The 18,191-nt window shown below is 38.0% G+C and overlaps 1 protein-coding gene across 1 annotated transcript in view; it reads right to left on the reverse strand.

Moving 5' to 3' along the window:
• Window positions 1-267: 267 nt before the first annotated feature.
• Window positions 268-18,191, reverse strand: part of PSMA8 (proteasome 20S subunit alpha 8) — a 45,156-nt gene continuing 27,232 nt past the window's right edge. The window contains exons 3-7 of the mRNA XM_006745566.3: window positions 16,542-16,666; window positions 12,641-12,763; window positions 4,297-4,416; window positions 4,111-4,173; window positions 268-666 (exon numbers count right to left, since the gene is read on the reverse strand). Of these exons, the coding sequence (XP_006745629.1) occupies window positions 574-666; window positions 4,111-4,173; window positions 4,297-4,416; window positions 12,641-12,763; window positions 16,542-16,666 (524 nt within the window). The 3' untranslated portion in view covers window positions 268-573. The remainder of the gene's footprint in view (window positions 667-4,110; window positions 4,174-4,296; window positions 4,417-12,640; window positions 12,764-16,541; window positions 16,667-18,191) is intronic.

The raw sequence follows: 18,191 nt of genomic DNA on the forward strand, positions 1-18,191 counted from the left end.
TAGGTCTTTAATATTTGTTCCATGAAAAAATAATATGCTGCAACTTAAAAAATTACAAAGGTAAAATAAATATGATAAATGTTTAAAAATGAAGAAGGTTCTGATAAAATTTTGGCAATTCATCAATACAAGGATGTTTTTATCATTCATCTTAGAAGTACAACTCAAGATTCAGTTTATTTTGTAATAGCTATCTCTTTACCTGACAGTCAATACTCAAACATCAACAAATTATTAAATTTTATTTAAAATTTTTTTTTACAAATTATTTTCTTAAATTTACACAGATGAAGAAAAGTAACACATCAGACAAGTTATTAAGTATAGTCTCAGGCTTATGTGGAATTATGATTGCTTTCAACAATTACTGAAATTTCTTTTCAAAGAAAATCTTCATACTAAGATATGTTTGTCCATGTAGCAGACTGAAGACAGCCACAAATGTGGCATTCTCAAAACAGCACATAACTACTAAATGTAATGCCGCAAACCAACTTACTCCTTTAAAACTTCACTAAGTAATTCTAAGGAGTACAACAAAACATTATGGGCTCCTAATGTTCTTCCTAAGAATTAGGTAGTCTTCTTGGATTTTTTCTTCTCTGCTTCTTCCTTTTCCTTTTCTATTTCAGTTACTTGTAATTCAATTTCTTTGGCACTAAACATCTGAAAAGAAAATATTTTAAAAAGCAAATTTCAATTATACCAGTAATTTCTGAATATTTCCAATATGAAGGAACCACTTATATTTTATACATTTATATTTTCTCTTTAAACTTTAAAGTTAAGACTGGGTGGCTCAGTCGTTAAGCGACTGCCTTTGGCTCGGGTCGTGGTCCCAGGGTCCTGGGATTGAGCCCCGCATCGGGCTCCCTGCTCCTCCGGAAGCCTGCTTCCCCCTCTCCCACTCCCCCTGCTTGTGTTCCCTCTCTCGCTGGGTCTCTCTGTCAAATAAATAAAATAAATAAAATATCTTTAAAAAAAACCTTTGATTTTGTATCTTCAAATATATAATGAAATATATATAAGCAAAATACTTGTAACAAATATGGACAAAATCTGAACTCTATTATATTTCCACTATCACTGTGCTAAAAAAGTAGGGCAAAGTGTTATACTGCATTACATACCCTCTATCTGCATATAACTCTGAAAATATTTTAATGCAGGCTTATTCTATTCATGAGCAAGTAACTCATTACTGAACTCCCCCTCTCCACCCCACTGTGTGATTCTCTGATAGGATTTGCCTATTTTATCAGCCATTAGAATAGCCAAAGAGGTAGGGAAACGACGACTTAACACTGCTTTGTTTACAACTCCCTCACTAAGTGTAAAGCAAAAATAGCTTTTCTTTTATATCAATTTTATTATATTTAAAATTAAAGATGGGAGCAACTTGCTCAAGGTCATACAATTAAACATATCACTCTGCTGGAACTGAGGTCTATCCAACTCTAAACTTAAACCCAGGTCTATCCGATTCCAGAGGCCATGCCCTATTTGCCACACAGCATATCCTGAAACAGCGTGTGGGAGGGCAGTCTAACTTTGCTGCCAGGGCACGTACCATCCTAGCACGCGTCACATGACTGCGTGGGTCCATGCACGTGGGTATATATGTATGTGCTGGGGTTGGAGAGGTGACCCTGGCTTTGGTGGTTCTGTGCTCTTGTGGTGGTGGCATGTCTGTCCTGAGACCCTTGACAGCAGGGGTGACAACATGGCCCAGGGGCCATCTCCACACACTGTGCTCAGCACCATGGTAACTCTGAGGGGCCTGTGCAGGGGCGCAACCTATACCTCTCCCCCCATTTCTCTTATTCCTCATATGCCCATCTATTGGTTGGCTAATAAAAGGTGGGAATGTGGTGTCAAAACAGTGCAACAACACAACTCAAAAAACAAAAACCCCACTGCTCCCTCCAACACTGATTTTAACACTATTTCCTCTTGAAATATTTCCTTCAAAACAAATGTGTATGTAAAATAATCCTTTTTAGTATACTTTTCATATAGTTTCCCATGCTTTAAGTGCTTTTTACACTCTCAGCTAGAGAGCTGGTGAACTGCACTGTGTACAGTTCTACCTGAGGAACAATAGTGAGCCACATCTCAGATGTTCTTTAGCCAGTGAATCCTCCATCACAGTACTCTGGATGATTTATTTTGTGGTTCAGCAGTTTGAACCCATAATGACGAACAACGGGTACACAAAGAAAAATGCCAGTCTTGCCACAAAGAAATACGGAAAGGTTATCACACTACGTATTACAATTTAAGTCTTACAGAGGCTCAAGACACTTTTTTTTTTAAAGGTTTTTATTTATTTATTTGAGAAATAGCAAGAGAGAGAGAGAGAGAGAGACCGAGCACAGAGGGAGAGTGAGAGGGACAAGCAGACTCCCTGCTGCGCAGAGAGCCCGATGCGGGCTTGATCCGAGGACCCTGAGATCATGACCTGGGCTGAAGGCAGACGCTCAACCGACTGAGCCACCCAGGCGCCCCTCAAGGCACTTTTAAGTGAGAAGTACAGAAAATAGATAAAAACCAGTAAGCAAACAAGGGGTGGAGGTTTTTTTGACGTAATGAAGGATAATACCATGTTAGAAGCCCGGAGGCCCAATAATTATACACATGATAGCTGAACAACACTGGCTGGAAGCATATCTTGATTTCAGAAGTAGAAAGATAGGGAGATGAAATGCTCTCTATAGGAATACCTTGTTTTAATTGTGCTTTGCAAATACTGCATTTTTAATAAATTGCTGGGGATTTTCATTGTTGTTTTTGTTTAAGTAAAAACTCTATGCCCAACATGGGTCTTGAGCTCACCACCCCGAGATCAAGAGTTGCATGCTCTCCCTACTCAGCCAGCCAGGCGCCCCTGTGCTTTTTACAAATTGAAGGTCTGTGGCAACCCTACGTCGAGCAAGTATATTGACACCATTTTTCCAACGACATTTGCTTACTTTGTATCTGTGTCACAGTTTGGTAATGCTTGGAATACTTCAAATTTTTTCATTATATTTGTTATGGTGGTCTGTGATCAGTAATTATGACTCACTGACCACTCAAATGCTGGCTAACATTTTTTAGCACTGTATTTTTATTTATTTATTTATTTAAAAAATTTTATTTATTTGACAGAGAAAGACACAGCGAGAGAGGGAACACAAGCAGGGGGAGTGGGAGAGGGAGAAGCAGACTTCCCGTGGAGCAGGGAACCAGATGCGGGGCTCGATCCCAGGACTCTGGGATAATGACCTGAGCCAAAGGCAGACGCTTAATGAGTGAGCCACCCAGGTATCCCAGCACTGTATTTTTTTTTTAATTTTTAATTTTTTAAAAGTTTTTTTTATTTATTTGACAGAGAGAGACACACAGTGAGAGAGGGAACACAAGCAGGGGGAGTGGGAGAGGAGAAGCAGGCTTCCTGCGGAGCAGGGAACCACCCCCCACATCGGGGGGGGGTGGTGGGGAGATCAGGACCCTGGGATCATGACCCGAGCCGAAGGCAGAGGCTTGAGGAGTGACTGAGCCACCCAGGCGCCCCCCAGCACTGTATTTTTAAATTAAGATATGTACATTGTTTTTTTTAGACATAATTCACACTTAAGAGACTACAGTATAGTGTAAACATAAATTTTATATGCATTGGGAAACCTAAAAATTCATTTGACTTGCTTTATTGCAATATTGCCTTAATAGCGGTGGTTGGAACTGAATCCTCAATATCTCCAAGGTATGCTTGTATGCGGGGCTCGGGAATAAATCTCCATAAATAATATATTATACTAATCCCATATATGACTGATTCAGTAGGGGTTCCTACTTAGAAGAATATGTACTAAATGGGGTATGCCTACAAATAAATCTCATCTCCTCTAAGTCTTCACAAAGGACCAGGGAGAGGTAACTGCTTGCAATAAGCGCATAGAAATTAGTGAACGTTAGCCTACAGAAACAACAGATGTCATCATAATGTCAGTGGATGCAATGGGTGTTTCAGGCTTTTAATGAAGATTCACAGGTGTCAACATTTTGACAAGATTCAACTGTTGTCAAATTATATTATAGATGTTTTTTCCTCTTTGGTTAATGACTTACTTTCAAAGGCTGGTGTCTTCTTATTATAGCAAGTTCAATGTTTTTTCCACCAGACTGGACAACCTAATGTAGAACAAGCACAATATTAAAAATTATTTCAGCAAATTTTATTTTTAGTAAGGAAATAGATAAGAACAAATCCTCTCTCCCCATGTTCTTCTGAATATGCTTTATTAGATCACTTACTTCTAGCAAAGCTCTTATTGCTAATTTGATAGCCTCACTGTCGTTTGCTATAGCATCTTCCGTGTAATTCTTCTCTAGAAATTCTCGGACAGTTTTAGCACTTCGGCCTATTGCATTTGCCTTGAAAAATAAAAGACAATTATTAATATCATTGCAATATGAATGAATTTATGGTTAGTGAAGTTTAGAGTTTACTGAGCTATTTCTTAGTATAATTACTAAATAAAAATTATAGTTTTGAAAACTTAGCAAACATTTCAGCAGCTCATTTTGTTACTATGCGAATGACCCGTAATAGTGGCGTGACTTATCTTCAAAAATACCAAAGCCTCATCCTGGTCAATGCCTTCTACTACTTTAATGGCTCCCAAGTCCTTGATAACCAAGGAAGACTGAAAGGGTTGAAGTTCAAAAGAAGTAGAGAGGTAAGGAGGTAGGACTTTGCAATATAGTACCAAAGGAAGAAAGAAAAAAGGATAAAAAGGACATCAACCTGAAGAAGAAAGCTGTTTGCATGAATAGGACTGTGTGCATCATTTTCTTAGAACTTAGAAGAAAGTGGTCACCTAATTATTGATTCATTATCTTTGATTCTATAAGCGAGAAAAGATTCTTCTATTCCCCATTTTTCTTTGTTCTTTAGAAATTTTCATCAGATGAAGGAAAGAGGCAAATGACTGCCCTGGCTGCATAACCACGGGTGGTATACGGCATGTTCTTTTAATTCAGTCTAAATATCCAGGCAAGTATTACTGAAGATAATGAGGATGATAACAGTAATTCTTATGTAACAGAGCACTTATGTTCCAGGCACTATGATACGCATTTTACATGGATTATTTCCTTTAGCCTTCACAAAAATAATTGAATAGTTACTATTACAAACCCCAATTCATGAATGAAGAAATGGGGGCTTGGAAAGGTTAAAACAAGCTTTGTCAACCTCAGCACTATTAACATTTTGAGCTGAACAATTTTTGTGCTGGGTAGGGGGCACGTCCTGTGCATTGTAGGATGTTTAGCAGCCTCCATCCACTAGACGCTAGTAGCATCCCCCGCCCCAGTTGTGATAACCAAACATGTCTCTAGATAGTGCCAAATGTCTCTCAGGGGGTACAAAATCACCCCTATTTGTGAACCAGTGTCTTAAATAATCTTGCCCAAGATCACAGAGGGGATAAGTAGAAGAGCTGAGCTTTGAAACCAAGTAGTCTGAATTGACTCCGAACTCTGAACTCTATACACTATGCTGCCGCATGCCCCTTGGCTGTGATGACCTTAGAGAGAGGAAGGAACCAGGAGAAAGGCCCATCCTCTCACTCAAGGATCCCGGCACTGAATGAGGCAATGTCTCAGTTCTAACTGGTTGTGGTTTGTATTATGATTATAGGAAAGAGATCGCAAAAGAGATGTTAGGAAGTGAGCAGGAAGGCATACCTTTTGTACTGCATGACAGTATATTGTTCTGGTTAGCAGAAGATTATTTTTACTTCACAGAACTTTTTCTATTCCTTTATATTTCAGAGGATTAAAAAAACAGCTGTGAAACTTTAAATTTTGTGGCTTTGAAATTTCACTAAGATCAAAAGTAAAGACTTCAAACTGGTATGACTTTCAAGTATTATTTGCTACTAGTTTTTGGGGGGTAACTAGTTGTTGCCCAGAGAGAAAGAATATAAGGTAGGGGTTTATCCAAAAATCTCACCGAGCCCATAGAAGGTTACCTTATAAAGTCCTGGTGACTTTCCTGTCCAATTCTTCTAATTGGTGATGTAAAAATTCTTTAATTCTTACCTACTTGGCTGGTTTCCTAAAATCTTCTTGCTAAGCTTATATCCCCCATCCTTCCTCCAAATCCATCACCCACCCCAGCCCACTTGAACAGACTCTTTAAGTTTTGTGATGTTTGTTTCCTGCCTGTCTATAATGATTAATGATAATTTTCTATGGCAAAGATGATTAGCAGCCAACGCCAATATCCATTCTTCCTTTGTGACAGAACTCTAGGCAATGTGACTGCTGAGAAGTGTCATTTCCTAGCCTTGGTTACCAATAGGAATATACAGGTGGAAATAAATGGGTAGAACTTGTAGAAACCTTTGCTGCCTGGAATGCAGACAGGTTGGCTGGAGATCTAGCAGCCACTTTGAGAGCATGGGCAAAGACTAAGATAATGAAAGAGACAAATAACAGCAACTCTCTACCTTCAAACTTCTCATTATATGAGAAAAATAAATTATTATGTGTTAAGAATCATCATATCTCTGTTGTTAGAAGCCAAAAACAATACCTCACAGATAAATTTTTGTATATCTTAAAGATATACAGAACAAAAATGGATGGGGCACCTGGTGGCTCAATCTGTTAAGTGTCTGCCTTTGGCTCAGGTCATGATCTCAGGGTCCTGGGATAGCACAGGACTCCCTGCTGCTACTCCCTCTCCCTCTGCCCCTCCACCCGTTTCGTGCTCTCTCTCTCTCAAATAAATAAATAAAATCTTTTTTAAAAAAAGATTAAAAATTGATAAACAAGATCATTTTGGCAGGAATACTTTATTTACTATTAGAATTTCTTAGCTGATGAATAATATAATAGTTATATCCTTTGTGTGGTCTTCTACAGAAAGTATGAAAGCCTGATGATTCTTGATCTTTCCTATCTCTTTTAAATCCACTCCAATCAGGCTCTCATCACTATGAGATATTCTTATCAAGGTCAGCCATGACCTGCCCATTGCCATATCTAATCATTTCACTTTTTACCTGACCCATGAGTGGCTCTGGCTCAGCTGATCAACTCTTCTTGGGATACCATTTTCACTTGTGATCCAGGATACCCCTCTCTGGGTTTTCCTTCTTCATAGACTATGCTGGATCCTTCCCCACCTTCCCCTGGTCCAATACTCCTGATCTATATCAGGTCTTGCCTGGATTATTATTGGACAGCCTCTCAACTTGTTTGCCTGCTTCTATTCTACCATACAATCTATTCTCACTACAGCAGCCACACAGATCCTTTAAAAATATGAATCAGATCATGTTATTCTAACATGCCAGAACCTCAAATGGCTTTCTACATCACTCTCCTTATTTTTATTATTATTTTTTAAGATTTTATTTATTTATTTGAGAGAGCACAAGTGAGGGTGGGCATGGGAGGGGGAGGCAGAGAGAGAAGCAGACTCCCCACTGACCAGGGAGCCTGATGTGGGGCTCAATCTCAGGACCCTGGGATCATGACCTGAGCCAAAGGCAGACAGATACTTAACTGACTGAGCCACCCAGGCACCCCTACATCACTCTCTTTAATATCCAAGTCCTATCCATGGCCTTCAGACTCTACAAGATCTAGCCCGCTCCTACCTCTGTTACTCATCCCTCACATCTCTGTTGTTAGGAGCCAAAAACAATATCTCACAGATAAATCTTTGTATATCTTAAAGATATACAGAACAAAAATTAATGGGGTACCTAGGTGGCTCAATCAGTTAAGCGTCTGCCTTTGGCTCAGGTCTTTCTGGATTCACCACAGTGCAGTCATATGCTCCGCATAGAGCTTGGAATCTCATAGATATGGAACATACTGCCACCTTGGAATTTTGCCTTGATTGGTTCCTCTGTTCAGAATACCACAGAAATAACTACCTGGCCTGCTCCTTCACTTTCTTCAGGCCTCTGTTCAAATATCACCTTTTCAAAGGTGCTTTCCCTGACTACCTTACCTACCAATCACACTCTATCCTCCCAACCTTATTCTCGCCCCGCCCCCTCCCCTGGACTTATATTACATGTACACCATCTGTATACTTTTTTGTTACCTCTATATCCCCAAACCTAGAATAATATTTGATATGTAATTCAAATACACATAGACTGAATATTTGTTAAATTATGAATTGTTAATATATTTTACTTTGTAACTTTTGATGGTAATTATCTTTGGGAATCCTACACTATAATATCCCTAAGTACAGTGATTTTAACTCACATGCTTACTGCTCTGGTACTCAATTCTTTCTTCATTTCTGGCCCCTTAGGATTTTGTGTCTTTTTTGTGAGTTCAGCTATGCATTAAAAACATGTTAATGATCATTCTAGCTTTCTGCATGGTTATAGCAGGAGAATTTTTGATTAGTTCAATTTAATATAATGTGCAAAACCCCAGAACATGTTACTCCACATAAAAAAAATACTTTCTGCAATATAAAAATATATTAAGAAGAAAAAAATATTTCAAATAGGGTGTCCCCTCACCACTGGTCTGGATATTGCCAGAACTACTGGGCTGATTTTTTTTTTAAGATTTTATTTATTTATTTGAGATAGAGAGCGAGAGAGAGAGAGAAAGAGAGAAAACGATGGGGGTGAGGGGCAGAGGGAGAGGAAGAAGCAAGACCCTGGGATCATGACCTGAGCCGAAGGCAGATGCTTAACTGACTAAGCCACCGAGGCATCCCTGGGCTAACTGATTTCTTGAGACTCTTCTGTTATGGAAGGGGCATCTGTATGCCCTCACTGGAAGAGAAACTGACGCTGGATATGAGTTTCCCTTCCCTGTACCAAATGCCCCACCTTCTGTGAACTTGCTGAATGCTTTCTTCACCATGATGGTATCTTAGAAAACATTAGTGGTGACCAAGGAGGAACTGAGAGAATACACTTATGCCCATGGGATTCACTGGTCTTATCATGTTCTCTGATCCTAAAGAAGCCAGCCTGATAAAAACGGAATAGCCAACTGAAGACTCAGCTATAGCACTAGCATCTTAGGGAGCCAAGATTCCTGTACGTGCCCTGACGTGGGAGCCAGTAACTAATTTCTTTCATAGCCACAAACCTAGGAATCAAGGGATAGCTGTCTCATTAAACCCCTAATGGGCCACTAATAAAATTTTTGCTTCTTGGATTGTATTAGTTTAAAGGTCCTAATTCCCAAGTTCGCAGAGTAATGGGGAAGGGAGAAGAGGCAGTGTTCTACTAGGGGATATAACAATTTCACTGAACTAGAAGCTGAGACTGCCAGTTGGCAATTTTGGACACCTCATGCCTTTGAACCAATAGGCAAATAATGGGTTACTGTGAGGATGGTATGATTTATCCTGATTATCAAGGGAAATAAAGTTACTATTATACAATGGGACCAGGGAGGAGATGTCTAGAACTCTCATAATATTCTCATGTAAAGTGAAAAAAGCTAATGGAAGGCTCTATAATCCATTAAGGCAGGGTCATTAATGGACCATAATCTTAAAAAAAAAAAAAAGTTTGTGTTAAGTGCCAGATAACCCCAACAAACCAAAGTGCTGGTATCAGCGATTTCTGTTCTCATTTCTGCTACAGGTCATGTGGCCTGTTTATATTTTGAATTTTCTATTTCTCCTGCCCATTTCACATGTCCTTTATCTGCACTATGTAAAACTACATCCTAGCACTGCAAAGTGTTGTCACAACATGGTACCAGAGCTGTGTCCTCAATAGCCTATTGTATCACTTTATCAGGCTACTGGTATAGTAGGTCAGAATAAAAAACAAAACATAGAAATGAAAGAAAAACCAAAGACCTTATCTCATGGCTAAAGTGCTATATATAGTCTCCCCAAAACAGAAATTAAACCAGAAGATTTTATTCTATTTTTCAAGACTAGATATCAGAATTTATGTAACACACATAGAGAACCACTTGGCCTAAGCATGATGTAATGGAAGGAACACTGTACTAATAAAGCAGAAGACCCTGAGTTCTAATGACAGTTTTGTTATTAACTAGTGGTGTGAACTTAAAAAAAAAAATCACTTAACTCCTGAGTCTCACTTACCAAATGTGTAAAATAAAAAAGTTTTCAAATGTCTTTTGTTATATATATTTTTTAAAGCTGCATTTGATTTCAACCAAAATCTTACAAGAAAGTACAATATGTGAAATCAGTTAAATGATGATATATGGCCTTCAGACACCACTGCAATGCATAGTTTCAGACCTAGATGATAAACAAATTCCCAACAATGTAAAAATTCCCTAATTTTGGGGTGGCTGGGGGACTCAGTCGGGTAAGTGTCTGCCTTCAGCTCAGGTCATGATCTCAGACCCCTAGGTTTGAGCCCCATGTTGGGCTCCCTGTTCAGCGGGGAGTCTGCTTCTCCCTCTCTGTCTGTGGCTCCCCCTGCTTATGCTCTCTCTCTCTCAAATAAATAATAAATAAAAATTAAAAAAATTAAAAAAAATAAAAATTCCATAATTTTCCTAACTAGTTGACTTTACAATAAAATAAAAATGCTTCTCTGTATGACCCTAGGGAGCAACCAAATTAAAATGGAAAATTATGTAAACTTGGAAATTGCTATGTTATGATATTGAAATGAAGTATAATGATGTAATGATTAATACAAACAGAAGATGGCACACTTTATTTTATTTTTTTTTAAAGATTTTATTTATTTATTTGACAGAGAGAGACACAGCGAGAGAGGGAACAGAAGCACCGGGAGTGGGAAAGGGAGAAGCAGGCTTCCCGCTGAGCAGGGAGCCCGATGCGGGGCCCGATCCCAGGACCCTGGGACCATGACCTGAGCTGAAGGCAGACGCCCAACGACTGAGCCACCCAGGCGCCCCGAAGATGGCACACTTTAAAATATTTAGAGAAAGACTGAGGGTAGTAACTTGTTTTGTGTGAGGTATAGATTTGGGAGGCATAAGAAATCTATGACATGTAAAAGATATCTTAAATTGGCACAAAAAAGTCTGGTACTTGCAGTAGGTAAATTCATAGTTTCTGATTACCAATTAGTTTGTCTAGTTAGCTTAAAAGAAGATGTACAGCTAACACAGTATCCAGGTCTTGATGGTAAGAATATAATCCACTGTTTTACTAGCCTGGTTAATTGGTTTATAAAACAGTATGAGTGTGGTCAGCTCAAATCAATTCCTTTAGTTAAAATAGGCATAAAGACCAAGGCGATATTTCCCATTAATTTATTTGGCTTTTAATAACAGTAAAATAAACACTTCATGAAATTATTTAAAGCCTAGGTATTTAAACTTTTTTTTTAAGATTTTATTTATATATTTGAGAGAGAGAGAGAGAGAAAATGAGTGAGGGGGAGGGGCAGAGGGAGAGGAAGAAGCAGGCTCTCCACTGAGCAGGGAACTCGATGCAGGGCTCTATCCCAGGACTCCGGGATCATGACCTGAGCCAAAGGCAGAGGCTTAAGAGATTGAGCCGCCCAGGCACCCCTTTACACTTCTAATAAAGTAAAAATTATTTAGATTCTATAATGTACTTCTATTTTTATATATTAAAATATACAAAAATTTGTTTCTGGAAATTGCTACTAGTTTCCCTAGACCCTAGACTTTTGTATTAGATTTGAATGTACCATTAAACAAAGTATTGGGGTAATGAAAGAAGAATAACAACTTACCCAGAAAACAAACTATATTTCAGGAATTATGTAGAGACAATTGTAATGTACTGCCATATAAATAGAGAGTCATAGTTTGGGGTACTCCAACTCTCTTAGAATAGAGAATGCGTTCAATATTTCACTATGGGGTTTAAATGCTCATTTAATTCTATATTAAAAGCAAAGACTAGGGCGCCTGGGTGGCTCAGTTGGTTAAGCGACTGCCTTTGGCTCAGGTCATGATTCTGGAGTCCCGGGATGGAGTCCCGCATCGGGCTCCCTGCTCAGCAGGGGGTCTGCTTCTCCCTCTGCCCTCTTCCCTCTCTGTCTCTCATTCTCTCTCTCAAATAAATAAATAAAATCTTTAAAAAAAATAAATAAATAAAATAAAATAAAAGCAAAGACTATTTCTACTCAAAGCAAGTATCTGTATGATGCAGTACTTATTTGGAAGAATGAATGATGAATAGGAATTGGATATATCTCTTATTTGGCCACTTATATATACTTAGGTTTGTCACATCTTTTCAAAGTAAGGAAAAGACCCTTTGATTAATAAACCCAAGTGTTGGGGTGCCTGGGTGGCTCAGTCGGTTAAGCATCTGCCTCAGCTCAGGCCATGATCCCAGCGTCCTGGAATTGAGTCCCGCATCGGGCTCTCTGCTCCTCAGGGAACCTGCCTCTCCCTCTGTCTGCTGCTTCCCCTGCTTGTGTTCTCTCTGTCTCTGTCAAATAAATAAATAAAATCTTAAAAAAAATAAAGTGTTTTTCTATCCATCAAAAGTCATCATAGTTGCTGACTAGCTAAATGGTTACATAAAGGTTGTACCACCATCAATACTTTAATGCAACATAATTTTTGTCATGTCCCTGAAAGTGATAAAACATTTACTGTGAATACATGTATTCAACTTCTAAAATATATTAACAAATTCAAGACTTACCTTCCAAGCATGGTAAGTACCAGAGGGATCAGTCTGATATAATCTTGGGATACCATCGTCATCAAAACCTACAATTAAGGCAGAAATGCCAAAAGGCCTTCGTCCATTGCTTTGTGTATATTTCTGAAAAATAAAATGTTTTTATAACTACTTTCTGTATGAGGCCATACAAAGAATAGTACTATTATTTATCAACTAAGAAATTTTAATAGCAGGGGCGCCTGGGTGGCTCAGTTAGTTGAGTGTTTGCTTTCGGCTCAGGTTATGATCTCGGGGTCCTGGGATCACGACCTGAGCCGAAGGCAGACGCTTAACGACTGAGCCACCCAGGTGCCCCAATCTTAAAAAAATTTTTAAGAGCAAAGCATTCCTGCTAAAATGTTATCAAGATCCTCTTCCTCACTTTTTCTGAACTTCAATCCATGATGAAATTTTAATGAAATTAATGTATAGTGTTTAAAATAAAATAGTAGGGCGCCTGGGTGGCTCAGTTGGTTAAGCGACTGCCTTCGGCTCAGGTCATGATCCTGGAGTCCCGGGATCGAGTCCCGCATTGGGCTCCCTGCTCGGCAGGGAGTCTGCTTCTCCCGCTGGCCCTCCCCCCTCTCATGCTCTCTCTATCTCATTCTCTCTCAAATAAATGAATAAAATCTTTAAAAAAAAAAAATAAAATAAAATAGTAAGTTTGCTTATATATGGTCTTAACTGTTTTCTTGTTGCTTTATATATCTATTGGTAACATAATTGGATTATAATCTTGTTAATATAGCAGAGAACTGTAGATGTACACCATTTTGGTTCCTACCTAGTAAAGCTGATTTTAGTGAGCTGTACTTTGGAAGCAAGTTCTTGATGTTTACTTTGAGAGACACTACAATTGTTACTATTATAATCAATATTCTTACTTGATACTATTATTATCAAGTACATTCTGTTCACTGTATACTGAGTTATCTCTACATAAAACCCAACTAAGACACTTCTTTCAATCACCAAACAAGGAAACCTTTGTCTCTCTGGAAGAAAAAGCATGTTTTTTCTTCCCAGACAGCAGGGCACTGGAAACCAATTGTATTTCTTTTTACTTTAGTGCCAAGAACTTCCCGGATTGTGCTCCAACAAGTGGAATTCACACTAATTCTGAGACTGGTGCTCCTAGAAGTTGTGCAGAGGGCAGCCCTGACAGAAAGCTCAAGCTCATGCCTCTTTTTTCATTTTTATATTTTATTATTATGTATTTTTATTAGCCACCTCCAATTTTGAATGCAAATAGTTGGGCTACAAATGTAAACAAACTCTTAAAGAATGTGGATCACTACATCAAAAAACTAATGATGTATTGGTGACTAACATAACATAATAAAATTAAATTAAATTAAAAAAAAAAGAACAGGGTTTATGTCTTCATTCTTCTGTATTTCCTAATATTCCTAGTTCACACAGAGGTATGAAGTAGATGCTTTTTAAACATACCTCAGAGGAGAGACCCTTTTATTTGTTTAATCAACCATGTTTTTTTTTCTTTAATGAAAAAGTACAGGCACAGGGTTAAAATAATTTAAAAGTACAAAAGGTGTACATTTTAAAGGATCTCTTTTGTTGCAGAGCCCCAGACCCCTTCCTAGTAGCAACCACACTGTTACCGGTTTACAATATTAAATGTTCTATGCGGAGCCTTTATACTTCTAGAAGACAAACTAAAAACTACGATTGGGAACCTTGTATACCCAATGTCCTACACCTTGCTTTTTTGGTGGATACAGTGTGGAGCTCAGCAGGAAGCTTGAACTCAGGACCTTGAGATCAAGACCTGAGCTGAGATCAAGAGCTGGATGCTTAGCCGACTAAACCATGCAGGCACCCCAGTGGATACCCTTTTAACTACTAAGAAAATCAAAGCAAATAAAAAAGTAAAGTAGAATAATATAAAAATGTTGAACTAACTTGCAACATAAATTAAATGGAAAAAAAAACAAAACAACACCAAGGTATCTTTTTGTAAGTATGTAATTTAAAACTTTAATATCTAGAATATATAGTTTATTAAAAAAAATCTCTACATGGACAAATGGCAAAATCCATGCCAGAAGGTGTTCTAAATACTTTAAATGTATTAAGTCATTTAATCCATAATGCAACTCAACAAAGTAGGTATTATTGAAATGTTTATTCTATAAATAAGAAAATTAAGACAAAACAGGCTAAATAGTATGCTCACGGCACTAACTAGGATGTAACAAAGCCAGGATTCAAAACGCCCAAATTCTGGCTCCTGAAGGCACATTCTTTTTTTTTTTTTTTTTAAAGATTTTATTTATTTGAGAGAGAGAGAGAGAGAGCATGAGGGGGGGAGGGTCAGAGGGAGAAGCAGACTCCCTGCCGAGCAGGGAGCCCGATGCGGGACTTGATCCCGGGACTCCAGGATCATGACCTGAGCCGAAGGCAGTCGCTTAACCGACTGAGCCACCCAGGCGCCCCTGAAGGCACATTCTTAATCACCAGAGTGCCTGTCAAAGGGAAAGATAGTTTACACTAGAAGAAATGAAAATAGCAAACCAACATGTGGGAAAAAAATCAGCCTCACTACTAATTATAAAATACAAATTAAAACAACTATTATAGTACTATGTTATACTTATTTGCAAAATAAAAGAAAAATGAAAACCCAAGGCTGATGATCCTTCAGGGATACATTTATGCATTGCTGGCTGCACAATAAAAATTGGTTCAATCTTTTTAGCAAGTAATTTAGCTACATATAACAAGAGTCTTAAAACCAATTACAATCTCTAATCTAGTAATCTCATACTGAAAATTAATTTAACAATATAATTCAAAAAAGAAAAATAAAGGCTGTGACAGACAGTGTAATGTTATTAAAGTACTAAACCGAGAAAGACAATGAGAAAGGGAAAGAAACTGGAAACAATCTAAATAATTACCAGTAAGCAACTGGAAACAGTATTATATGGTTAGTAAGAATGGTAAGTATGCATAAGGATTATGCTGACATACATAAAGGACACATAAAATGATAGAGAACAAACACTTATATACATAGTGACTATACTTAATGTCAAACCATGCATCTATATGTATGAATTCAGAAATCATATCCAGAGGTGCCCGGGTGGCTCAGTAGGTGCAACATCAGACTCTTGATTTCAGCTCAGGTCATGATCTCCGGGTTGTGAGATTGAGCCCTGTGTTGGGCTGTGCTGAGCGTGGAGCCTAGTTAAGATTCTCTCTCTCCTTCTCCTTCTGTCCCTCCCCATTGCACTCTCTGTCTCCCTCTAAAATAATCAATCAATCAATCTTAAAAAACAAAACATGTCATATCCAAACCTGATCAGTTGTGTTTAGGTTTGTAGGTGAAAGAACCATGGGTATTTCTTTAGTAAACGTGTAAAAAAAAAAAGTTTTCATTACTGTATCTCTAGAGGTATAGAAATCCTCTTAAAATATGAGATTTACTGCCTTTGAAATTTTAAAGATTTTATTTATTTATTTTGAGAGAGAGAGAGAGAACCTGAGAGGGGAGAGGGTCAGAAGGAGAAGCAGACTCCCCACTGAGTGGGGAGCCCGATGTGGGACTCGATCCTAGGACTCCAGGATCATGACCTGAGCTGAAGGCAGTTGCTTAACCAACTGAGCCACCCAGGCACCCCTGCCTTTGAAATATTAATATGATTCTTAGAACTGATAGTAATTGAGATTTCTAATGCTCAAATCAATGTAGTCCACTGGAATAAGAGTGTATGAAGTAAGTGTGAGAAGGAATAAGGAGTTTAGTAGACTTAACAGATTAAATGACTGGAGTTATTGTAGTATTCCCATGGTAGGAACCATAATGATGGCAAAAGAAGAAAACCTTCCAAAATCTGTTGGAATAGTGTCTTACCTGCTTTAAGGTTGCTATGAAGCGAGTTATATATTCTACAGTGACTGGGTCCTCAACTGTGAGCTTATAACTCTGGCACTCCACACGGGATCTGTTTATTACTACTCTAGCATCAGCAGTCAGTCCTATAAAAGTAGGCAATACATTACAAAAAAGAATGACTCTTTTCTTGTCCAAAGGGTTTTTTTTTTAGCTACCATGAAATCTTTCTTATAATGTCCATTTGTTTTTTTCAATATCTGTCCATTATAAATAATTTATAAAACAGAATATCACTTGTCCAACATTTAATACTTAATCTGATGCATTCTTATTTACTTTTTAAAGAAATGGTTTTAGGGGCGCCTGGGTGGCTCCGTCGGTTAAGTGACTGCCTTCGGCTCAGGTCATGATCCTGGAGTCCCAGGATCGAGTCCCACATCAGGCTCCCTACTCAGTGGGAAGTCTGCTTCTCCCTCTGACCAACCCCCTCCCTGTGCTCACTCTCTCTCAAATAAATAAATAAAATCTTAAAAAAAGAAAGAAATGGTTTTAAAGAGTAATAGTTAAACACTAAGTTAAGTAAATTATTTTCCCAAAGATCAAAATGGTTTAACTCACAGTGGTTGGTCTGGTTATGAGATTTTATTAAACATTTTCTAAAAATCTCTGTAGTCATATTTTTTAAAACTATTTTTGGGGAAGATATCAAAGGCAGACTGATCAAAGGCTGATCGTTTATCCTGGTTCCAAAATCAATATTATTTATATTATGAATATTATTATTCATTACCTAAATCATTAAGTAAGCTGTATTTCTCCTTATGAAGACAGTATTACTTCATTATCAAACACATATCCATTGAATTCAAACTGCATTCAATGTAACTGTGACATGTAATTTCTCTCAGCTTTTCGTCCAAGATTAAGGGTTTGAAAATCAAGAATGTTAAAACAGAAAAAGAAAAGTCTTCCTTTTGCCATACCAAAACATCATGTAATTAATTTTCAACATTTCCATAAGGAAATAGAATGATTCTATAAAAACAACAACTGACCCAAAACTTAAATACAACAGTTGCGAACATTTCTATTAAAGACTTCTCTGGCATTTGACCTTTACATGGCCATTTTGTTTCTTTCCCCACTCTCTTAATAGCACACTGCCAGGAAAATGCATTCACAAAATCTCTGTAACAGTCATTTCTCACATAACCATCAGTCTTTTCACAAACTCATCTTCCACTTCCACACCATTTCAAATTGTGTTTCTACAAATGGAAGAATTGTCAGTCCCTGAAGATAATGGTAGTCAACAATGAAGAACCTGTCACAATATGCCCCTAAGAATCACCGTAACACTCATGGGTCAGGGGCAAATTTTAATCAGATAGTTAAAGAGGGAGAAACTGATTCTATTCTCTCTGCAAAATATGAGAAGCACCTGGCTGGCTCAGTTGGTAGAGCATGTGACTCTTGATCTTGGGGTTGTGAGTTCGAGCCCCATGTTGGGGGTAGAGTCTACTTTAAGAAATAGTTTTAAAAAGTTATTTAAAAAATGTTATATGAGAGAAAGAAATGGAAAGAGATTAACTTTACCTATCCTATGGATTAAAAGCTATACTCAATTAGAAAATGTGATCAGAAAGGAGATTTCTAAGTTATATCCCC

The sequence above is a fragment of the Leptonychotes weddellii genome, chromosome 13 (genome assembly GCF_054177405.1).
Source record: "Leptonychotes weddellii isolate Sample4059 chromosome 13, ASM5417740v2, whole genome shotgun sequence".
NCBI lineage: Eukaryota > Metazoa > Chordata > Mammalia > Carnivora > Phocidae > Leptonychotes > Leptonychotes weddellii.